At 44.8% G+C, this 18,108-nt stretch overlaps 1 protein-coding gene across 3 annotated transcripts in view; it reads right to left on the bottom strand.

The window, feature by feature from the left end:
• Positions 1 to 18,108, bottom strand: part of Kif13b (kinesin family member 13B) — a 157,191-nt gene that overhangs the window by 45,594 nt on the left and 93,489 nt on the right. For all 3 annotated transcript variants that reach the window (XM_036198619.1, XM_036198621.1, XM_036198620.1), the window contains exons 17-24: positions 17,461 to 17,671; positions 15,831 to 15,993; positions 14,399 to 14,545; positions 13,057 to 13,206; positions 12,616 to 12,744; positions 6,091 to 6,261; positions 4,960 to 5,117; positions 2,348 to 2,480 (exon numbers count right to left, since the gene is read on the bottom strand). In XM_036198619.1, coding sequence (XP_036054512.1) covers positions 2,348 to 2,480; positions 4,960 to 5,117; positions 6,091 to 6,261; positions 12,616 to 12,744; positions 13,057 to 13,206; positions 14,399 to 14,545; positions 15,831 to 15,993; positions 17,461 to 17,671 — 1,262 coding nt within the window. The remainder of the gene's footprint in view (positions 1 to 2,347; positions 2,481 to 4,959; positions 5,118 to 6,090; positions 6,262 to 12,615; positions 12,745 to 13,056; positions 13,207 to 14,398; positions 14,546 to 15,830; positions 15,994 to 17,460; positions 17,672 to 18,108) is intronic.

The raw sequence follows: 18,108 nt of genomic DNA, 5'->3' as shown, positions 1-18,108 counted from the left end.
GAAGACGAAATGAACATAATTTTTATAATTCCTAAATAAGAAACTAGAGGAAAACTTGTGTGTTTTGTTTAATGAAAGGTAGCAGCTCGCTCTGTACCTCTGGCAGGTATATCACTCACTATGTACCCTGGCCTAACCCTGATTTCAAGGCAATCCTCCTAGCTCACCTGCCAAATGCTGGCATGTGACAGAACACACAGGTAAATGAAAACTCACAAGCAAAGGAAATGTAAAAGTTCCAGGCCAGCATAGTCCATAACAGTGTTCTGGGGCTCCATAGGGAGGCCTTGACTAAAAAAGAAAAAGACCAACTTTCTGATAAGGTAACTATGAGAGCCTTCATTTCCACCTGCTAAGCTGTGGGACAGGGATTTAAACTGGTCAAGCGTGCTCTAGGGCCAAGTAACTTCAAACTGAGTAACACTTGCCACAGAATTCAACAGTCAAGCACATGGATAGGAGATCTGGAAGCATGGTCAAGAACAAAGTAGCAGATCTCTATTAAATGCACAACACTGACAACTGTTTAAAGTGTGGCGCCCTGTGCAGTCACTTAACACTGACGGCCTAAGTTAAAGTGCAGGATACAAAAGTCAGCATTCAGTCTGGTTTTAAAGGTAAGAATTTCAAGGAGGTGGTGACACATGCCTTTAATCCCAGCACTCAAGCAGTGGCAGGTGGATCTCTGTGAGTTCGAGGCCAGTCTGTTCTACAGAGCAAGTTTCAGGACAGCCAAGGCTACACAGAAAATCCCTGCCTCAAAACCCCTCCCCCTGCCCCACAAAAAGAATTCAGCTGTGTGTTCCCACAGCACCGTGTCTCTGCCTGGCACTGTGGCTGAAAAGCCTCTCCTTTGGCTCTAAGTTTCTCATTTATATATGAATGCATCTGAGAAAACTCATTTGCTTCTACCTTCTAGAACAATTAGAAATTTAAATATTTAAGCAAACATTCTCTTTCTTCAACCTTTTCTCATGTTTTTCTTTGAATACTTTTAACATTCATCTCTATAGAAGTTCTAATAATACAGGTTTTTAAAGATTTCTTTAAAATTTATGTACATGTGTGTGTCTTTGTGAATATATGCCATGTGACTGTTACAGGCCTCAGATCTCCTAGGGCTGGAGGTACAGGAGATTGAGAGCCATGCAACCTGGGTGCTGAGAACCAACCTTGAGTCCATTGGCAGAGCAGAAAGTATTCTTAATCACTGAGCCATCTCTCCAGCCCCCTAATGTTGTATTTTAAAGTATGGAAACTCTAGAGAATAGCCTACTAGATTTTGGAATGATGTTTACATTTTGTGTGGTACAAAGAGTATTTCCAAATTATTTATGCCAATTATACTGAGATTTTCCACTCTCTGGAATACATGTCACATGAAAGCAGGAGAGGATATTATTTAGGGAAGAGGAAGAACCAGCAAGAGGGGGTGTGAAGGAGGGAGTCTGGGGACTGGTATGAATAAACACTAAGTATGTGAGCATATTCAGGAAACTGTCATAATGAAGACTTATTTTTTGCTAACCCAGCAAATTATGAATGGAGACCCTCCCCGTCACTGTCAGTAAGCAGTGCCTGTTCCACGTCTCTCTCTGCTGCATGGACTTAGCCACACACACTCAACATCTGCCACGTGTCAAGCAAATGGCTTTACACAGCACTGTCCTAACTGTCACCCAAACCCATGCCCCTGGTGCCAGCCTTCTCTCCATGTTCCAGGTGAAGGAGTTCACGGGTACACAGCTGGGAACTGGCAGCTCAGCCCCTGCACACTCAGTCCTTTCTGCCACCTTGAATGGCTTCTGCAAACTGTCCTCTGACCTCCACTGTGTCCTGTGGCATATACACTCATACACAAACACATATACAAAGTCATAAAATGTTTTCCAAAAAAGCCTAGTTTTTAACCCTTTTAGAAACTACTTTTAAAATACCATAAGTAGCAAGACTCTTGGTAATAAAAGAAAATGTACATAACATAGGAAATAATTTTAATGTAAGAAATGGGTTTGAAAAAAATTAAAAATTAAAAGAGGGCCAATGAGATAGTTAAGTAAGTAAAGGAGCTTGCTCTCATGCCTAACAACCTGAGTTCAAACCCCAGGACTATGTGAAAAAAGAAGAAAACAATGTCCTCTGACTTCTACATGCACATCTACCCACAATCATACACAATAAAAAAATGCCAATAAATTTAAATTTTTCAAAGAAATGGGCTTGACCACAGTATATTTCATCATCATCATCATCATCATCACCATCATCATCAAGGGTTCTGTTCAAAGGACTCCACTGTAAGCCTTCTGGTATCAAGGCATATACTATGACATCGCAATCTTGGTACCTGCCGGAGCTGGAAGATCCCTCCTGTTGAAACATCTTTTGCGGCAATCACTTCCACGGGGCAGTATTCACCATTCTCATTCTGTTCCAAGATCTGAACCCAGAATTCCAACTTCCTGGTGACTTCACTCCACCTAGGAAATACATGGAGTTCTTGGGAAGTTACACCTCTTTCCAGGGGGCAGGATTTCATGTGTAGCAGATTGTACTCAAACTCGAAACACAGTCGAAGGTAATCTTTAAGTTCCAATCTTCCCTGCCTCCTCCTCCTGAGGTTACAGGGATGTGCCAACATACCAGTTTATGCAGCAAAACCCAGGGCTTCATGCATACTGGTTAAGCTCCCTACCAACTGAGCCACCTCGGCAGCTCCCAAACTGTGCCTCCCTACTTCAATGCAGACAGCTTAGGATCTTACATTTGACTTAACAGTGAGAATGACCTTAAACAGAGGAGCCCAGGGAAACGATCTTCAGATTAGGGGAAAAAAATGCACAGCACATAATGCCAAACAGCATGAAAAGAAAGTCAAACTCACAGCGTCAGATACAGGATGGCTCCTTGGTTTTCTGTTGTGGTTTTTGAGGACTGAATCCAGGTGGCCTTCATGTGATAAGCAAATGCCCTACCACTAAGCTACAGCTTAATCATAGGCACTTTTATTTTGTTTCAAAAATTTCAATGTGGGGTGAGAATAATGGCTCAGAGTTCAAACCCACATAAACAGTGGGTGCAGTGGCCCACAGTAATCTCAGTAAACAGAAGACACAAACATAGGGCTCCACAGAGTAAGGTGGACAGCTAGACTAGCTGAACTGGGCAGGTCTGGGTTCAAGAGAGAGACCCTGCCTTGATATATAAAGTGGAGGAAGTAATTTTACATCAACCCCTGGTGCTGTGAATATCGCTCTGGGTAAATAAAATGCTGATTGGCCAGTAACCAGGCAGGAAGTATAGATGGAACAAGCAGAGAAGAGAATTCGGGGAACAGGAAGATGGGGAGAGAGAGCTGCCAGCCACCACCATGACAAGCGAGCCACGTGGCAAAGTACAGATTAATAGAAATGGGCTAAATATAAGAGTAAGAGCTACACAATGGTAGGCCTGAGCTAAGCAGTTTAAATAATACAAACATCTGTGTATTTATTTTATAAGTGGGTTGTGGGACCATGGGGGCTTGGTGGCACCTGAAGAGAAGCTCTCCAACTACACTCTGGCCCCTACATGCATACACACATGTGCCTAGACACCTTGTGAACATGAGTGTGTGCGTGTATACATACACATACACACACACACACACACACACACACACACACACACACACACACAGAGCATACTCACAGGATGGAGTCATGACAAATACATTTGAAAATGACTGTCCAATGACTGACTTACTCTATTCGGTACACAAAAGCCAAGCACAGGATGCTCTTCTCATAGGAAGATGTCTATGACTTGAGGATGTGCTCTCACATCAGTAAGAAAATGCAGACAATAAATCTCACCTCTAATTTAGGATTTGATGATAAGAGAAAATCTGTTTATAAACACCCCCTCTTTAGTCATTCCCTTTTAACTCTTTCATGTTACCCAATGCCTACCCTCCTCCCACCACTGACACTACTCAAAACTGGAAAGGTCTAGTGGTGCTGAACTGTGCAGTGCTGGCCTAGTATGTGTGAGGCCCTGGGTTCAAACCCCAGCAGCACAAAAACAAGCAACCACCACCAACAAACATCTATCAATCTATGAGCTAGAGATAGGGTCAACATGAATGCTGCAGCAGATTGCCATCTATCTCTCCACAGCTGGTCAATCAGACAAAACTCACTGTGGTGGTAAGTGACCTTTCTCTTGAACTTCATTTCACTGTTGCTTCTTCTTCTTCTTCTTTTTTTTTTTTTTTATTCGAGACAGGGTTTCTCTGTGTAGCTTTGCACCTTTCCTGGAACTCACTTTGGAGACCAGGCTGGCTCGAACTCACAGAGATCCGCCCGCCTCTGCCTCCCAAGTGCTGGGATTAAAGGCGTGCGCCACCACTGCCCGGCCACTGTTGCTTCTTAAACATCCATGTGCTTTTTCCATCATTCTCTAAAGTTCACTGCTTTAAGGAAATTGTACTGGGAGACTGACACCCTAGAGACAAAGCTCAGGAAAAGGTGCCCATTTGTTTACAACAGTGATGGCTCAACAGTTCAAGTGCTCACTGCACAAGCATGAGGACCCACTAGAGTCCAGAGCTCCAGAGCACACATTGATGCTGGTGAATCAATGTCTGCCTGTAATTCCAGCTCTGAGCATGCCGACACACTGGGGCTCTGAAGCAGCCTGGCTAGCCAGCTCAGCCCTGCTGGTGAGCTCTGGTTTTGAATGAGGGACCTTGTACTTCAATGAATAAGGTGGGGAGTGACTGAGGAAAACTTCCCATGTCCATTTTGACCCCCACAGGCTAGCACACACCCGCACTCCCACTCATGCAAGTATGTATACACGCATGTACATACCACACATACACAAGGGAAAGAAAAGTAATTTATAAATAAGTAATGGTCATCTCCAGCAATTTTTCTAAAACTAGAAATGGGAATCCAGTGAAAAACAAAAACTCACCTGTCCCGAAGACTCCTTGTTTTTGCTTGGATGATTCCCAAATCCCACAGGGCTGGGTTTTTCCGAGGATCATTCATTTTATGTCCATATACTTCAATGGCCAGTGCCCCATCTGAGAGATACTCAATGAAGTCTTCTGTGATGTTCACATTGAACTCCTGAAACACAACAGCTCATTGCGGGGCAGCACGCACTGGCTTGGTATTTTGACCACTTAAGCCAGGCTTCACATCCTTCCTGACATCAGGGAGGAAAGAGGGACAAAGACCACTTTCCTCAGAACAGAATGGTCATTTAATACCAACAGTGATGTGCACACAGACTAACACTCTTGCTTTCAAATCCAATATGGCACTGAAGTGGGCTGGAGAGATGGCTCTGTGCATAAGACTGAGTACTGCTTTTCCAGGACCCACATCTGGTGACTCACAACTACCTATAATACCAGATCCAGGGGACTGATACCTCTGGTCTTTGTGGGTCCCTGCACTCATGTGCACACACCCACAAAGAAACACACTGATTTAAAAAAATTAATCTTTTAAAATTAAAAATACATAAACATAGCCATGACTTTAAAACTCATTTTGAAAGACTAATCTATAAGAATAGCAAATTATTTTGTTAGCAATATTTTAGGAGCCTGTTTTCATTTTTGTTGGGGGTCAAGTGTGGGGTAAATAGCAGAAGCCAGTCCAAACCCTGATGGTCACCAGCCAAAGGAAGTGACGGTCACTACTTTGAGTTTATTCAGCCCACAAAAACATCGTTGTTAGTGATAACTGGTCAGGACCCATGGAAAGAGTGATCAATCAACAGGGCAGAACACGGGGTGCCCAGCAGGTTTCTGATCTTGTTACCTTCAGGTTCACTAAAACACTAGTTTCTTAACCTTTTCATAGGCTCCCTCTGGAAAAGAGTGCTCATGTCTACATCTACACAGCTTGTTTTCCTTTGTACAGAAGTTAACTCTTGATTCTGGATATGCTGAATGAACTAACCCTTTGGTCTAGGACTACAGAATGCCCCAAGACAACAGTGGTACAGTCATCCAAAGATGCAGCAGCACGCACTCCTTAGCTGTGTTTACATGAATGACTTAGGCACCGAGGTGGGCTAGAAGGGACTCACACTGCAATGATCGAACACAACCATACACTGTGGCTCCTTGCTGGTGGGAGATGAAGAGGTGTCCACTTCCGGGGCAACGGTCACTGGCTCCTGCTGGTCCCAGAAGTCGTATTTGCAGAACACAAAGTGGCACAGATGCTGCGGCAACCCTGTGGCTTGGAGTATTTTAACCTGAAGGGAAAGAAGGCTCCATCTGTCTCGACCAGCAGGATCCAAGAAGTACTTAACTCAGAGATTGGGGGTGGGGAGGAGAGGGGTCCTGCCCCGGCTCTGTCACCAAACATGCACACCTACTTTAGACTATATCATTCAGTGTTGGTCCAGGACTAGCATACAGGCCTGACACAGGGTGATGACAACCAGATACCCAGGTGGGTGCTGGGCAGCACTTAGAAGCTGACAAGAGCATCTGAATCCTAGTTTGTCAGAATGTAGGATACCATCATCATCACTTCCAGAAAGTTCTGGAAATCAACATCACCCAGCATTTTGTAAGGAAAGCACAAAATGTTTAGCACAATGAGCAAAGCACAGAACTGTGTCTGAGTCAATGAGCAGCAAATCTTCAGGAAAGGACAGACTCACTCAGTTATCTCAAGAATACGGAGGAACTGAGCTCTGGAAAGAATGCTACGTGCTACGATCATATTACTTTATTCTTATTTTATTCCTCCTTGAGAACCTCACTGAGTGTTGCAGTTGCCCATCTTGTCTGGAGGGGAGAATGGAGGAGGTGCAGACTACAGAGTTGCTGTTCTCTGCGCTCACTACCTTTGCCTGAGAGTCATGGCAAACACCCAAAGGAAGCTCTGGATGAGGACCCTGGAGTCTGTGATTACACAGGACGGTCAGAAGCACACGCCCAGTAGGACCAATGCCCCAGAGAAAATGCCTGCAACAGAGTCTTTAAAAAAAAAAAAAAATGCTGCTGGAGGCAGAGGCAGGTGGATCTCTGTGAGTTCGAGGCCAGCCTGGTCTACAGAGCGAGATCCAGGACAGGCTCCAAAACTACATGGAGAAACTCCATCTCAAAAAACGAAAAAAATTGTTTTTAGTATTTTTTTAACTATATGGATGTGTGTATTGTGTGTGGGTATATGCCTGTGAATACAGGTTCTTGTAGAGTCCAAACAAGGGTGTCTGATCCCTGCTGAAGTTATAGGTAGTCATGAGCTGCCTGACCTGGTGCTAGGAACTTACCTCCAGTCCTTTACAAGAGAAGCTAGTACTCCTAACCATCTCTCGAGCCCCATTTATTTATATATATTCATATACAGGTCTGTGTGGCTGTATCAGTGAGCATGATGTATGTGCAGGTGCCCTCAGAAGAAGCCGTCAGACCCCTTGGAGTTACAAGCAGTTGTGAGCTGCTACAAGTTGATGGTAGAAACAGAACCCAGGTCCTCTGGAAGAGCAGCACCCTTAACCACTGAGCCATCCCTCCAGCTGCCCCTACCAGATCTTAAAGCAGCCAAACACTCTGCCTACTTCCGGCAGCAGCACTTGGATTTCAGTTTAGAGTCTCTAAGACAGTTCCTGATGGTGTCAAAACCATGCAGTTAGGAAATAAATCCAGAATTCTTCACTATCCTGCATGGTATGTGTGATGACTACTGCTGGTGTCAACGTGACTGCACCTGGATTTTACTAAAACCCAAAAAGCTAGGCACACCTGTGATGAATTTTTTTTCTTTTGTTAAAAATTTGTTTATTTTTATTTTATGTGTATTAGTGTTTTGCCTAGATGTATGTCTGTCGTATGAGGGTGCCAAATCTCCTGGAGCTGGAGTTACAGACAGTTGTGAGCTGCCATGTGAGTGCTGAGAACTGAACCCGGATCCTCTGGAACTCCAGCCCCACGATTTTTTTCTTAATTAAATCCTTTGAAATGGGAAGACCCACTTCTCACCTGGGCCTCGCCTCCTGCTGGCAGTCTATGTGAAGGGTATGGAGGGAAGCTGGTGCTCTCTGCCTGCTTGCTCTCTCTCCCTCTCAAGTCCACTCCTTTAGTGACATTAGAGCCTGTTTCTCTGGGATTCTGCTGTATACCATCCTGAAGACCATCTGAGATATCCAGTCTCATGGACTGAACAACTACTGGATTCCTGGATCTCCCACTCATAGGCAGACATTGTTGGACTAGCAGGACCACAGCCTGCAAGCCATTCTAATAAAACCCCTTTAAATGACTGACTGACAGACAGATTCATTCATTTGTTCGTTCATTCATTCATTCATTCATTCTGTAAGTTCTGTTCCTCTAGAGAACCCTGTATGAGCAAGATGATTTTCACACAACTGAATTCACCACAAATTACACTATCCAGCTGCTCTCTTTCCCTAAGTTGTCTGATACACTCTGTATCTAGTAAATAAATTTAATGAGAATAAATTGGACTATGTGGTGTAAGTTCTCATGGTTCAACAAGCTCAACTATAACCGTGGCATTCAGGGACTCTGAGGATACACACAATTATGCAAAGCAGATTTCCTGTGTAACATGTACAAAACAGGTCAGCAACAAACAGCGATCGACTTCATTTTATGCCATTTCTTCCTGAGATGTCAATGAGCCTGGACCACCCAGGCAGCAAGGCTCTGAAAACCTGATGTGTTTTCTCTCTCCACATCAAATACTGACTGACCATCAGTATTCTAAGATACATTTTACAGGAAAGCTTTTCGAAGTTTCTCTACATGTTTAAAAATGTTTACTATATACCTCAAAGGAGGCAATGTGCTGTGGGGGATGATTACAAGGTCTTGGCATTACACAGATCTAAAAGAATCCTTGCCACTTGCTAGCCTATGTAAATTAGTCTTAAGCTTAGCTCTCCCCTGGCAGAAAGGGGAGGATTTATGCCTACCCTCACACAGGTGAGGCCAGCCACATCAATAAAACAATGAGGTGAATGACAGCAAGGCCAGGCCCTGCTGAGCAGATGTTGCACACATACTGATTGTAAAAGAATTCCATCTGAAAGCCACTGCGTTCCTACAGAAAAGAATCTCAATCTAAGGCTGAAATAAACAAGAAACAAGAGAGGGGGTTTGCTGACTTGCCCTCTGCAGGAACTTCTGACAATTAAGACTTTTTCAGGAATGAAAAGCAACAGGAATGAGCAATAGACACACTAAGAACATAGGCTGTTTGGAGTTTTTCACTGTTGTTGTTTTTAAAATTTAGCTACAAAAATCGAAATGACCACAAGGTGTCAGGATAACACCCAACTTTCAGCTCAATATGAAAAAGTCAAAGTGTATTGGCAGGAATCAATGTTATTTGGGGCTTTTAATTTAATGTTTCTGAAAATATGAATAAGGGCATACTCTTTCATTGTGGAAAAAAAATGAATGCAGATGTCTTGTAGGGCCAGTGATCCCCAGGGTTGACTTCCCACAGGACCTTCACTCACTGTGGTGCATTACCTGCTCTTGTCTTACACAATGGGCTCCCACAGCGGGGGCATGGTCTCTAAGAAGTATGCCCCACTTAAATGAACACTGCTTCTTTTTTTTTTTTTTTTTGGAGCTGAGGATCGAACCCAGGGCCTTGCACTTGCTAGGCAAGTGCTCTACCATTGAGCTATATCCCCAACCTCAAACACTGTTTCTTAAGAAGTAGTAGGTTCTGAATCCAGAAAAGGAAATGTCTACCATATCCAAAAGCTACCAGTCAACAAGGGTCAGGCTCATGTCTGCAGGACTCAAGAGCCAACTGAAGAAGCTGCCACTACTCAAATTTGGAAACATTGGAGATTTGACACAAGTAATGAATACCCAGGATTAAAAGACATTTATGTTAAGTCTAAGAGTTCATTATGACATGAAATAACCAATTATAACCAATAATTTTAACAGAAAACACACCACTACCTATCGCACACCCTTGTTTTCCTATTACACGGTGCATTGTTTTGCTGCTGACCTCCATCTGATGCCTCTGAGCATGCAATGACAACCAACAGATCAGCAGGGCAACATACAGGTTCAAAACCAAACAAATTTCAAGGTGAGAAAGAGTGCAGAATCCAGAAATAAAAGAAACCTGGGGATAGCCGGGTGGCAGCAGCGGCGCACGCCTGTAATCCCAGCACTCGGGAGGCAGAGGCAGGTGGATCTCCGTGAGTTCGAGGCCAGCCTGGGCTACAGAGCTAGTCCAGGACAGGCACCAAAGCTACACAGAGAAACCCTGTCTCGAAGAAAAAGAAGAAAGAAATCTGGGTGACACTGACAAAGACACCAGTTGCTCAAGTTCTAAAAGGTCTTTTGATAGAAACCTGGAGCCCGGTATTGGGGTAAATGCTGAAAGATCAGAGAGACAGAAGAACAAGCCACAGCCACGTCTCACCTCACCAACTCCACGAACCCTCTAACTCAAAGCCTTTGGGTCTTCAGCTGAAAGGCCGAGGCAAAAAAAGGCTTCTGCCATAAGGGCTTCAGGTGAAAAAGCTTTAGTTCCTGTCTCCTGATGCCTTAGATACCTTTCTCCGCCCAGCCATATTCCCTCCTTCCTAGTGCTGGGATTAAAGGTGTGTGCCACCACTGCCCGGCTGTTTCTCTCCTAGACTAAATCAATCTCATGTAGTCCAGGGTGGCTTTGAACTCACCTTCCGAGTGCTAGGATTACAGGCGTGTGCCACCACTGCCTAGCATCTATGTTTAATCTAGTGGCTTGTTCTGTTCTCTGATCTTCAAGCAAATTTTATTAGGATACACAATATATCATCACAGACACTTAGAAGGCTGATTATATAGTTTAGGACCTTAAGGAGTTACTATTTTGATCCTTTTTTTGGAGACACATACTGCTTCCGGGTGAAATATGATGCCTGTGTGTCTATCATAAAGCTACTCCTAAGGGGAGTGTCAGCATGAAGTGTGTGACGGAGCCACGCTAGCCTGTGAGGACGGGGTGGAGCAGGGTGGATGGGGACTGACTACAGTTTCCTTACTATTTTCATGCTGGGTATCTGCCATTAAATCTTAACGTACTTTGTCGTTTTTTAAAAAGCCATGTTATCTCAGACACATCATTCTAGTTTTGTTGTTATTCTTTTTTGTTTTGTTTTGTTTGTTTTTTGAGACAGGGTTTCTCTGTGTTGCCCTGGCTGTCCTGGAACTCACGCTGTAGACCAGCCTGGCCTTGAACTCACAGTTCTCTTGCCCCTGCTTCCTGAATTCTGGGATTAAAGGCGTGTGCCAGCACCACCTGGCCTGTCATTATTTTACACTGTGAACGCTGACCTTCCAGAGAGGCAATCATTGTCTGTCATCTCGAGTCAGAAAGCCTACATGGCGATGGTAACCCGGCATGTGAGCTCCAGGAAGAGGTTCTGAAGTCAAGTACAAATCAGCAAGAGTGAGACTGTGAGTTAAGAACGTCCCGTCCCCTCCCACTGAAGCAGCTCCTGTCTCAGAGCACTGCAGTCCTCTTCAGTAGCTGCCTGCAGAAAGCAGCCGTCCCCCAGCAGCACTAGCTTCCCCTACCTACGGTTGTGTGTAACTTACTCCTTTCAACAACTTCAATTCCACAAATATTTCCTGAGGAAGAAGCCTGACCGAGGACGAGTTAAGAACCAAGAGCCTGAGCTAGGCTTCTTCACAGTCTGTTAATCATCTCTTTTAAGCACTACAGGTTCTGGCTGGTCTCCTGTCACCAAAATCCTGCCAGGATCTGAGCCACTATCAGTACTGGTCCACTAGGGGGCACTGGAGATTCAGGCCAGGACTGTACCATACAGAGGGAAGAGCACACAGCCCTCCATTCCACTCATCCACGAAAACACCTCAGCACCTGCAGATCTGATTTTAGCTGACATCCTCTCCTGCAGTCTCAATCTCCCAGAATCTCCCTCAGAACCTACCATCTGAATCACAACTTTCCTGTGTGCCTGGATAGCTGATGCCAGCTCCATGAGAGCCTTCTGCTCATACCCGCATATCCCTAGCTATCAGACAGTGGGAACTGGCATTTTCATCTTTACCCTGGTACCTGCCATGAACAGCACACACAGCGAGATCAGACAGAAAGGGTCGGGAACCGATGGGCTGGAACGGCACATGCAAAGAAACTGGGTAACCAGAGAGAACCACATAGAGGCTGGGCAGGCTGAAACTGGGTAACCAGAGAGAACCACATAGAGGCTGGCAGGCTGAAACTGGCAGCAGCTAAGGGGCAGGGCCACAGAGAGGCAAACATTCATTTTCAGTAGAACTCAGAAGCTCCAGTAATACAACACTCATGGGAATTCTGGGCTGCTATGCAAGCAGGCTCACTCACCCTGATTGCTGAGTGGCAGGGAAGAGAGGTGACTTGTCCAAGGCCACAAAGAGAAAGTGCTGGAAGTGTTGAGTGAGTCTCTCCAGAAGTATAATAAAACATAATCTCTAAGAGACTGAACACTAAAAGACTTTGAAGACAGGCATTTACCAGTTGTTGGAAAATAAGTTTATTGTGTAAATACCTACAATCTCATAGATGCTCCCACCTGGGCTCCTTCAAGAATGGGTCTGGGGCTTACCATGCAGACCAGCCTGTTCTCCTGGGCTTCCTTGTCAGAGTTGACCTCTGTAGCATCATCGCCTCCTACAATCCTCTCCCCGATGGCCCCGCTGAGCCGCATCACCTCCACATGCAGTCGACCTGCCACCTGAAGGAAGGAAGCCAAACAAACACTGGTTTCAAAGTTGAGTTTTCTCCCTGCCAGGACCTGTCTTCCTTGATAAAGCCAGGGGGTAAAAAAACGTGTGAAAAACTAATGTCATTTTCTAACAGCTGCTCTGCAGTCTAAGCAAAATAGGGGTAGCCTGCTTACAGACCCATGGAAGTACAAGGTATCCATAACACAAATACTGATCATTAGTCAGGACTGGTTAAAAAATAAAGGTATTAATGACAAGCGTCACCACCCACTCACTGTTCCCCTGACTGCTCTGCAGAATGAGGCAGAGTGAAAGCCAACCTCTCCCTTCTGGTTGATGATTGGCACAGCATACTGTAACTTCACATCATAAAACAGGGTCTCCAGGAAGACATTGGCCACACCAATTAGACTGTGATTTTCCTGCTCATCATAGAATGGGTCAGCACGCTTGAAGTAGGACCGGATGACCTGAAAGAGATTTCAAACATACAACCTCGAGAGAAAAAGAAAATCACATAAAATAAACTCATTTGACCAATAACTTTACCACTATATCCTGACTCCTCCTTTTTTTTTTTTTTTTTTTAATGGTCTCTCTGTGTAGCCTTGGCTGGTCTGTAGCACACTATACAGACCAGCCTAGCTTTGAATTCAGAGAGTTTTGACACAGAAACAGAGAAACACAGACTAGCTGAAGAAAAAAAAGCTGAGAGCACTACACCTCTTCACTGTTCTTTTAGGCAGGAAGACCCTACCAAACAGTTAACACACTGCTGCGAATCAGCACAGTGAGGAGGTATATTCTGCATTTGTTTTAACACCTATTTCTAAGTCAAAAAAAAGGAGAGGAATACAGAAGAAAATTGCAAATTTAAGCTAAAATATCATCTAATCATAAAAAGCTATTTGTATTGATGGCAATCTGAAAAAAAGAATAAACATTAAAAAAAAAAAAAAAAAGCAAAAGGAAGAAAAGAAGTCCACATGGAAACAGGACCAGCAGAACTGCAAACACCGGTACAGGCAGCCAGGTGTGGTGGTGCACTCCATAATCCTGGCACTCAGGAGGCTGAGGCAGGAAGACAAGCTGGGCTCCAGGGGGCCCTCTCAAAAGAACAAATGTCTAGAAGAAAACAATGAAGTACACCGGGTGCATTTCTATTTTAAGCATGTACAACTAATGGCTGACCCAACAAGGAAACCTGGCAATAGAGGAGCCATGGCCAGCATAGGTCTCGGGCACTTACTCTGGGATCAAAATGCCTTCAAAACCCTTCCTAGCAGGGAAAATACCAGGGTGCACTGATGACTGTGAGACCATGGACTGTGGCGTAGCTGTCTGCAGTGTGCTGGGATGGCCTGCTTCCTGCCTCTAAGAGGACCCCAGAACAATCCGAGACAGATGCTGACAACTCACTAACAGACAGAAAGAGGAGATTCTGCTAGAACCCAAAAAGAAAAGAGGAGATCAGAAAGAAAACATGCAAATGACCAATTATTAAAATTCTTACTTAGCTCAACAACTCAGGGATTAAAATAAACTTCACTTTAAAATTAGAGCAACGATTTTGGAAAAGCATTCAATGTCCCTGAGCCAGCAGATTGGCGAGGATGTGGCCCCGTCTCAGCGCGGCAGGTTAGCAACTCTGGAGTGACTCACCGGGCTGTCTTCCTCACACTCTTTCCACTCCTGGTAGAGGTCCCTCATATCCAGAAGCCTATTGTCCAGCTTTTCCAAAGACCAAATCTGCTTTCCTTTGCCTTTCCTTCTCACCTGGATGGCAGGTTCACTGAGGAGAGAGCCCCGCTGCAGAGACGGCAACAAGGCAAAGTTAGCCGAGATAGTTAGGAAACTTCTTTTTTCTCTTTCAAGATAAAGCTTCATGTAGCACAGGCAGGCCACAAACTCCTGATCTTCCTGTTTCTACCTCCTAAAGCAGGAGCTCTCAACCTGCGGCTTGTAACTGCTTTGTGGGGCGAACAGGTTACCTAAGACCATCAAAAAACACAGATATTTACATTATGATTCATAACAGTTGCAAAATCACAGTTATGAAGTAGCAACAAAAATAATTTTATGGCTGGGATCCCTCACCACAACATGAGGAACTGTATTAAAGGATCACAGCATTAGAAAGGTTGAGAATCACTGTCTTAAAGGCTGGGATTACAAGAGTATACCACCATTCTCGTCTAACAAACATTTATCTTCTGAAGTGTGAGGGTTTTTATATTTATTCTATATTGTGTGTGTGTGTGTGTGTGTGTGTGTGTGTGTGTACCCATGTGTTCATGTATCATGGCACACGAGGAGGTCATAGGTCATCTTTCAGGAGTTGGTAGTCTCCTTCCAACATGTGGGATCAAACTCAGATCATCAAGCTCACTGGCAGGCACCTTTACCCTGAGAGCCATCCCGCCAGCCCCCAAAAACTTTAATTTTTCATTTGTTTAAATCAATAGTATCTTAATGCTTAATAAAGTAGACTTTTAAAAGAGTAGCCACATAGAGTAGCTTACAAGAATAAATTATCTAGGGTACCCCAGGCACTCATTTGAGGGCAAAAAATATATCAGTTTCCTACTTAAAACAACTAAAAAAGCAAAGAATCAGGCAAAGCCAGTGGTTGCACAACACTGCATATGTACTAAGTACCACTGAAGCACTCTTTCTAGAACAGTAACGTTTCCAGGTGTGGTGGTGCATGCTTTTAATCCTACACTCAGGAGGCTGAGGAAAGAAGACAGAGAGTTTAAAGCCAGCCTAAACTGTTATAACCACAAGATATAATCCAAAAATCTAAGAAACTCATACCCGTACCTCAGAACTTGGGAGGCTGAGGCAGGAGACTTGCCTTGAATTTGAGGCCTTGTCTCAAAGAACAAAAAAGCAGGTCTGAAGGAAAGATGAATGGGAAAGAAATGATAGGTCCAAGGGAAGCAAGGAATACAGGCCTAGTGGCTAGCAGTCACACAAGCATGCACACACAGACACATACACTCAGGAAATGAGAAAGGATTAATTCCCCACTGATCCAATCACTGGCTAGAGCCAGTGCAACCTCAGCTGTGGCATTTCTGCCATGCCTTACCTTCCTGTTGGCATCCAGGCTGGAGGCTGGAATTTGCAGGGTGACTTTATACTCAGTTCTTTTATCCAGCTCCTCTGCAATGTAACTAGCTTCTCGTACCAGCAGGTTGGCCTTTACAATCTGCTCCCTCAGCCTCATCAAGCTGTTATTCAATGTTGCTTCTCTTTAAGATAAAATAAAGTAGGGCTGGTGGGTACAGGTAGAAACAACACACAAAACAACATACGGAACACAAGGTCACAGTCTGCTCATTCAAACTCTTCTGTACACAGGAACATGGCGCTAACACACACTGGTCTCTGGACCTCGTCACAGCACTGCACTCCTTGCATAGCAAGCTGGCCACAGGTAGGTGCAGGGCTCTGCACACTCAACTATGTATGAAACACCAAGCATCCTCATCAGTTCAAGATCCACTCAGTAGGACTGGAGACTCTACATGCCTCACTCTCCAGTCAACAGGGATGATGCCTGTATGCAGATCAGAGTAGCAGGAGGTTCGTGCTGCACTCTAGAACTGTGGGAGATGGCATTGAGTGCTATGCTAATTAGCCCATACAGAGATCAAGCTGGTACTCTGCTTGTTATTAGCATCATGCTTTACCTACCTCACCTCATCAGTCCAGACTATCAATTTTCTTTCCCCCTTTCTTAAAAAGGGCCATTTACCAAGCTTCATAACCTAAAGCATGACACAATGGTAAAGTAGACTTCTCTATTCAAAGTCAGAGGTCACACAGACTGAAAATGAGCAGCATGGAACACAGCATTTTATTGGTGATGGTGGTGGTATTTTCTTGAGACAGGCTTTCTCTGTGTAGCTCTGGCTGACCTGGAACTTGCCCTGAGACCAGGCTGGTCTTGAAAAAACCAGGGATCTGCCTGCCTCTGCCTCCAGAATGTTGAGATTAGAGGCATGTGTCACACACCCAGCTAACATAGGCTATTTTAAAGAAAGCTGAATTTACCAGCAATTCCCATCTTCCCAAAACAGAAAAATAAGAGCTGGAGGGGTTGGGGATTTAGCTCAGTGGTAGAGTGTTTGCCTAGCAAGCGCAAGGCCCTGGGTTCGATCCTCAGCTCCACATACAAAAAACAAACAAAAAAAAAAAAAGAAGGGGAAAAAAAAAATAAGAGCTGGAATGCAGCTTGGTGGTAGAGTGCCTGCCTGGCAAGCACTAGGGCATGGGTTCAATCCTCAGTGCTGTGAAAGGAAAACAGAGAGAAGAACAAAGACGAATATAGGCAGCGTGTGAGCACAGACCTGCAACCCTGCTCAGGGTGTGGAGGCAGGGTGTGGAGGCAGGAGGATTCTAAGTTCCAAGCCAGCCTATGCTACAGAGTGATTTCGAGACCAACTTGGGAGATAGATATGCATAAAACTCTATCTCAAAGTAACAACAAAAGGAAAATGGAAGAGGAAAAAGGGAGAGGAAATAACGAGATGGGGAGAGATGGGAAAGAAGCAAAGGAGGCGAAAGGGGGAGAGAGAGACACACAAAGTGACTCTTGGCTCTAACACTGTCTTGACATGTTATCCTTGTGCAAGCATCGCCCGGTGTTCCCATCCAGATCCTTCCCAGGTGGGGAGCACAAGCGCTACCCAAATCAGGCTGTCCTGTGTACCTACCTCTCCTCAGCCCACTGTCTCAGGCGCTGCTGGGCACTGGGCGAGTGGAAGGAGAGCCGGTCCACACCTCGGCAGTTGTGCCTCTCAGGAGACAGCCTTCTTCGGAGCTGTTCCAGCTCATGTTCGTACATGAGCCTCTGGCGCTCCAGAGCAGACCGCTTTTCCTCCTCATGTTGCTGTTCTAGGCTGTTCAATATGGACTGCATTGGATCTGAACATGTCAGAGTTAAAAAAAAAAAAGAAGCATAATGAATAAGAAATTATGGTGTGGTGGTGTGAATGGAATTGGCCACCATTAGCTAATAGGAAGTAGCACTATTAGGAGGTGTGGCTTTGTTGGAGTGGGTGTGGCCTTGTTAGAAGTGTGTCACTGTGGGGGTGGGCTCTGAGGTTTCCTAAGCTCAGGATACTGCCCAGACCTCAGACCATTTCCTACTGCCTGCAGGATGTAGGACTCTTAGCTACTGCTCCAGCACCACAGCTGCCTGCACGCTGCCATGGTCCCTGTGCCATGATGATAATGGACTGAACCTCTGAACTGTAAGCAAACCCCTCTCCCTCAATTAAATGTTTTCCTTTATAAGAGTTGCACATGGGGGCTGGAGAGATGGCTCAGAGGTTAAGAGCACCAACTGCTCTTCCAGAGGT

Source organism: Onychomys torridus, chromosome 9 (genome assembly GCF_903995425.1).
Source record: "Onychomys torridus chromosome 9, mOncTor1.1, whole genome shotgun sequence".
NCBI classification, from domain to species: Eukaryota; Metazoa; Chordata; class Mammalia; order Rodentia; family Cricetidae; genus Onychomys; species Onychomys torridus.
This window is presented reverse-complemented; position numbering and strand designations above follow the sequence as displayed.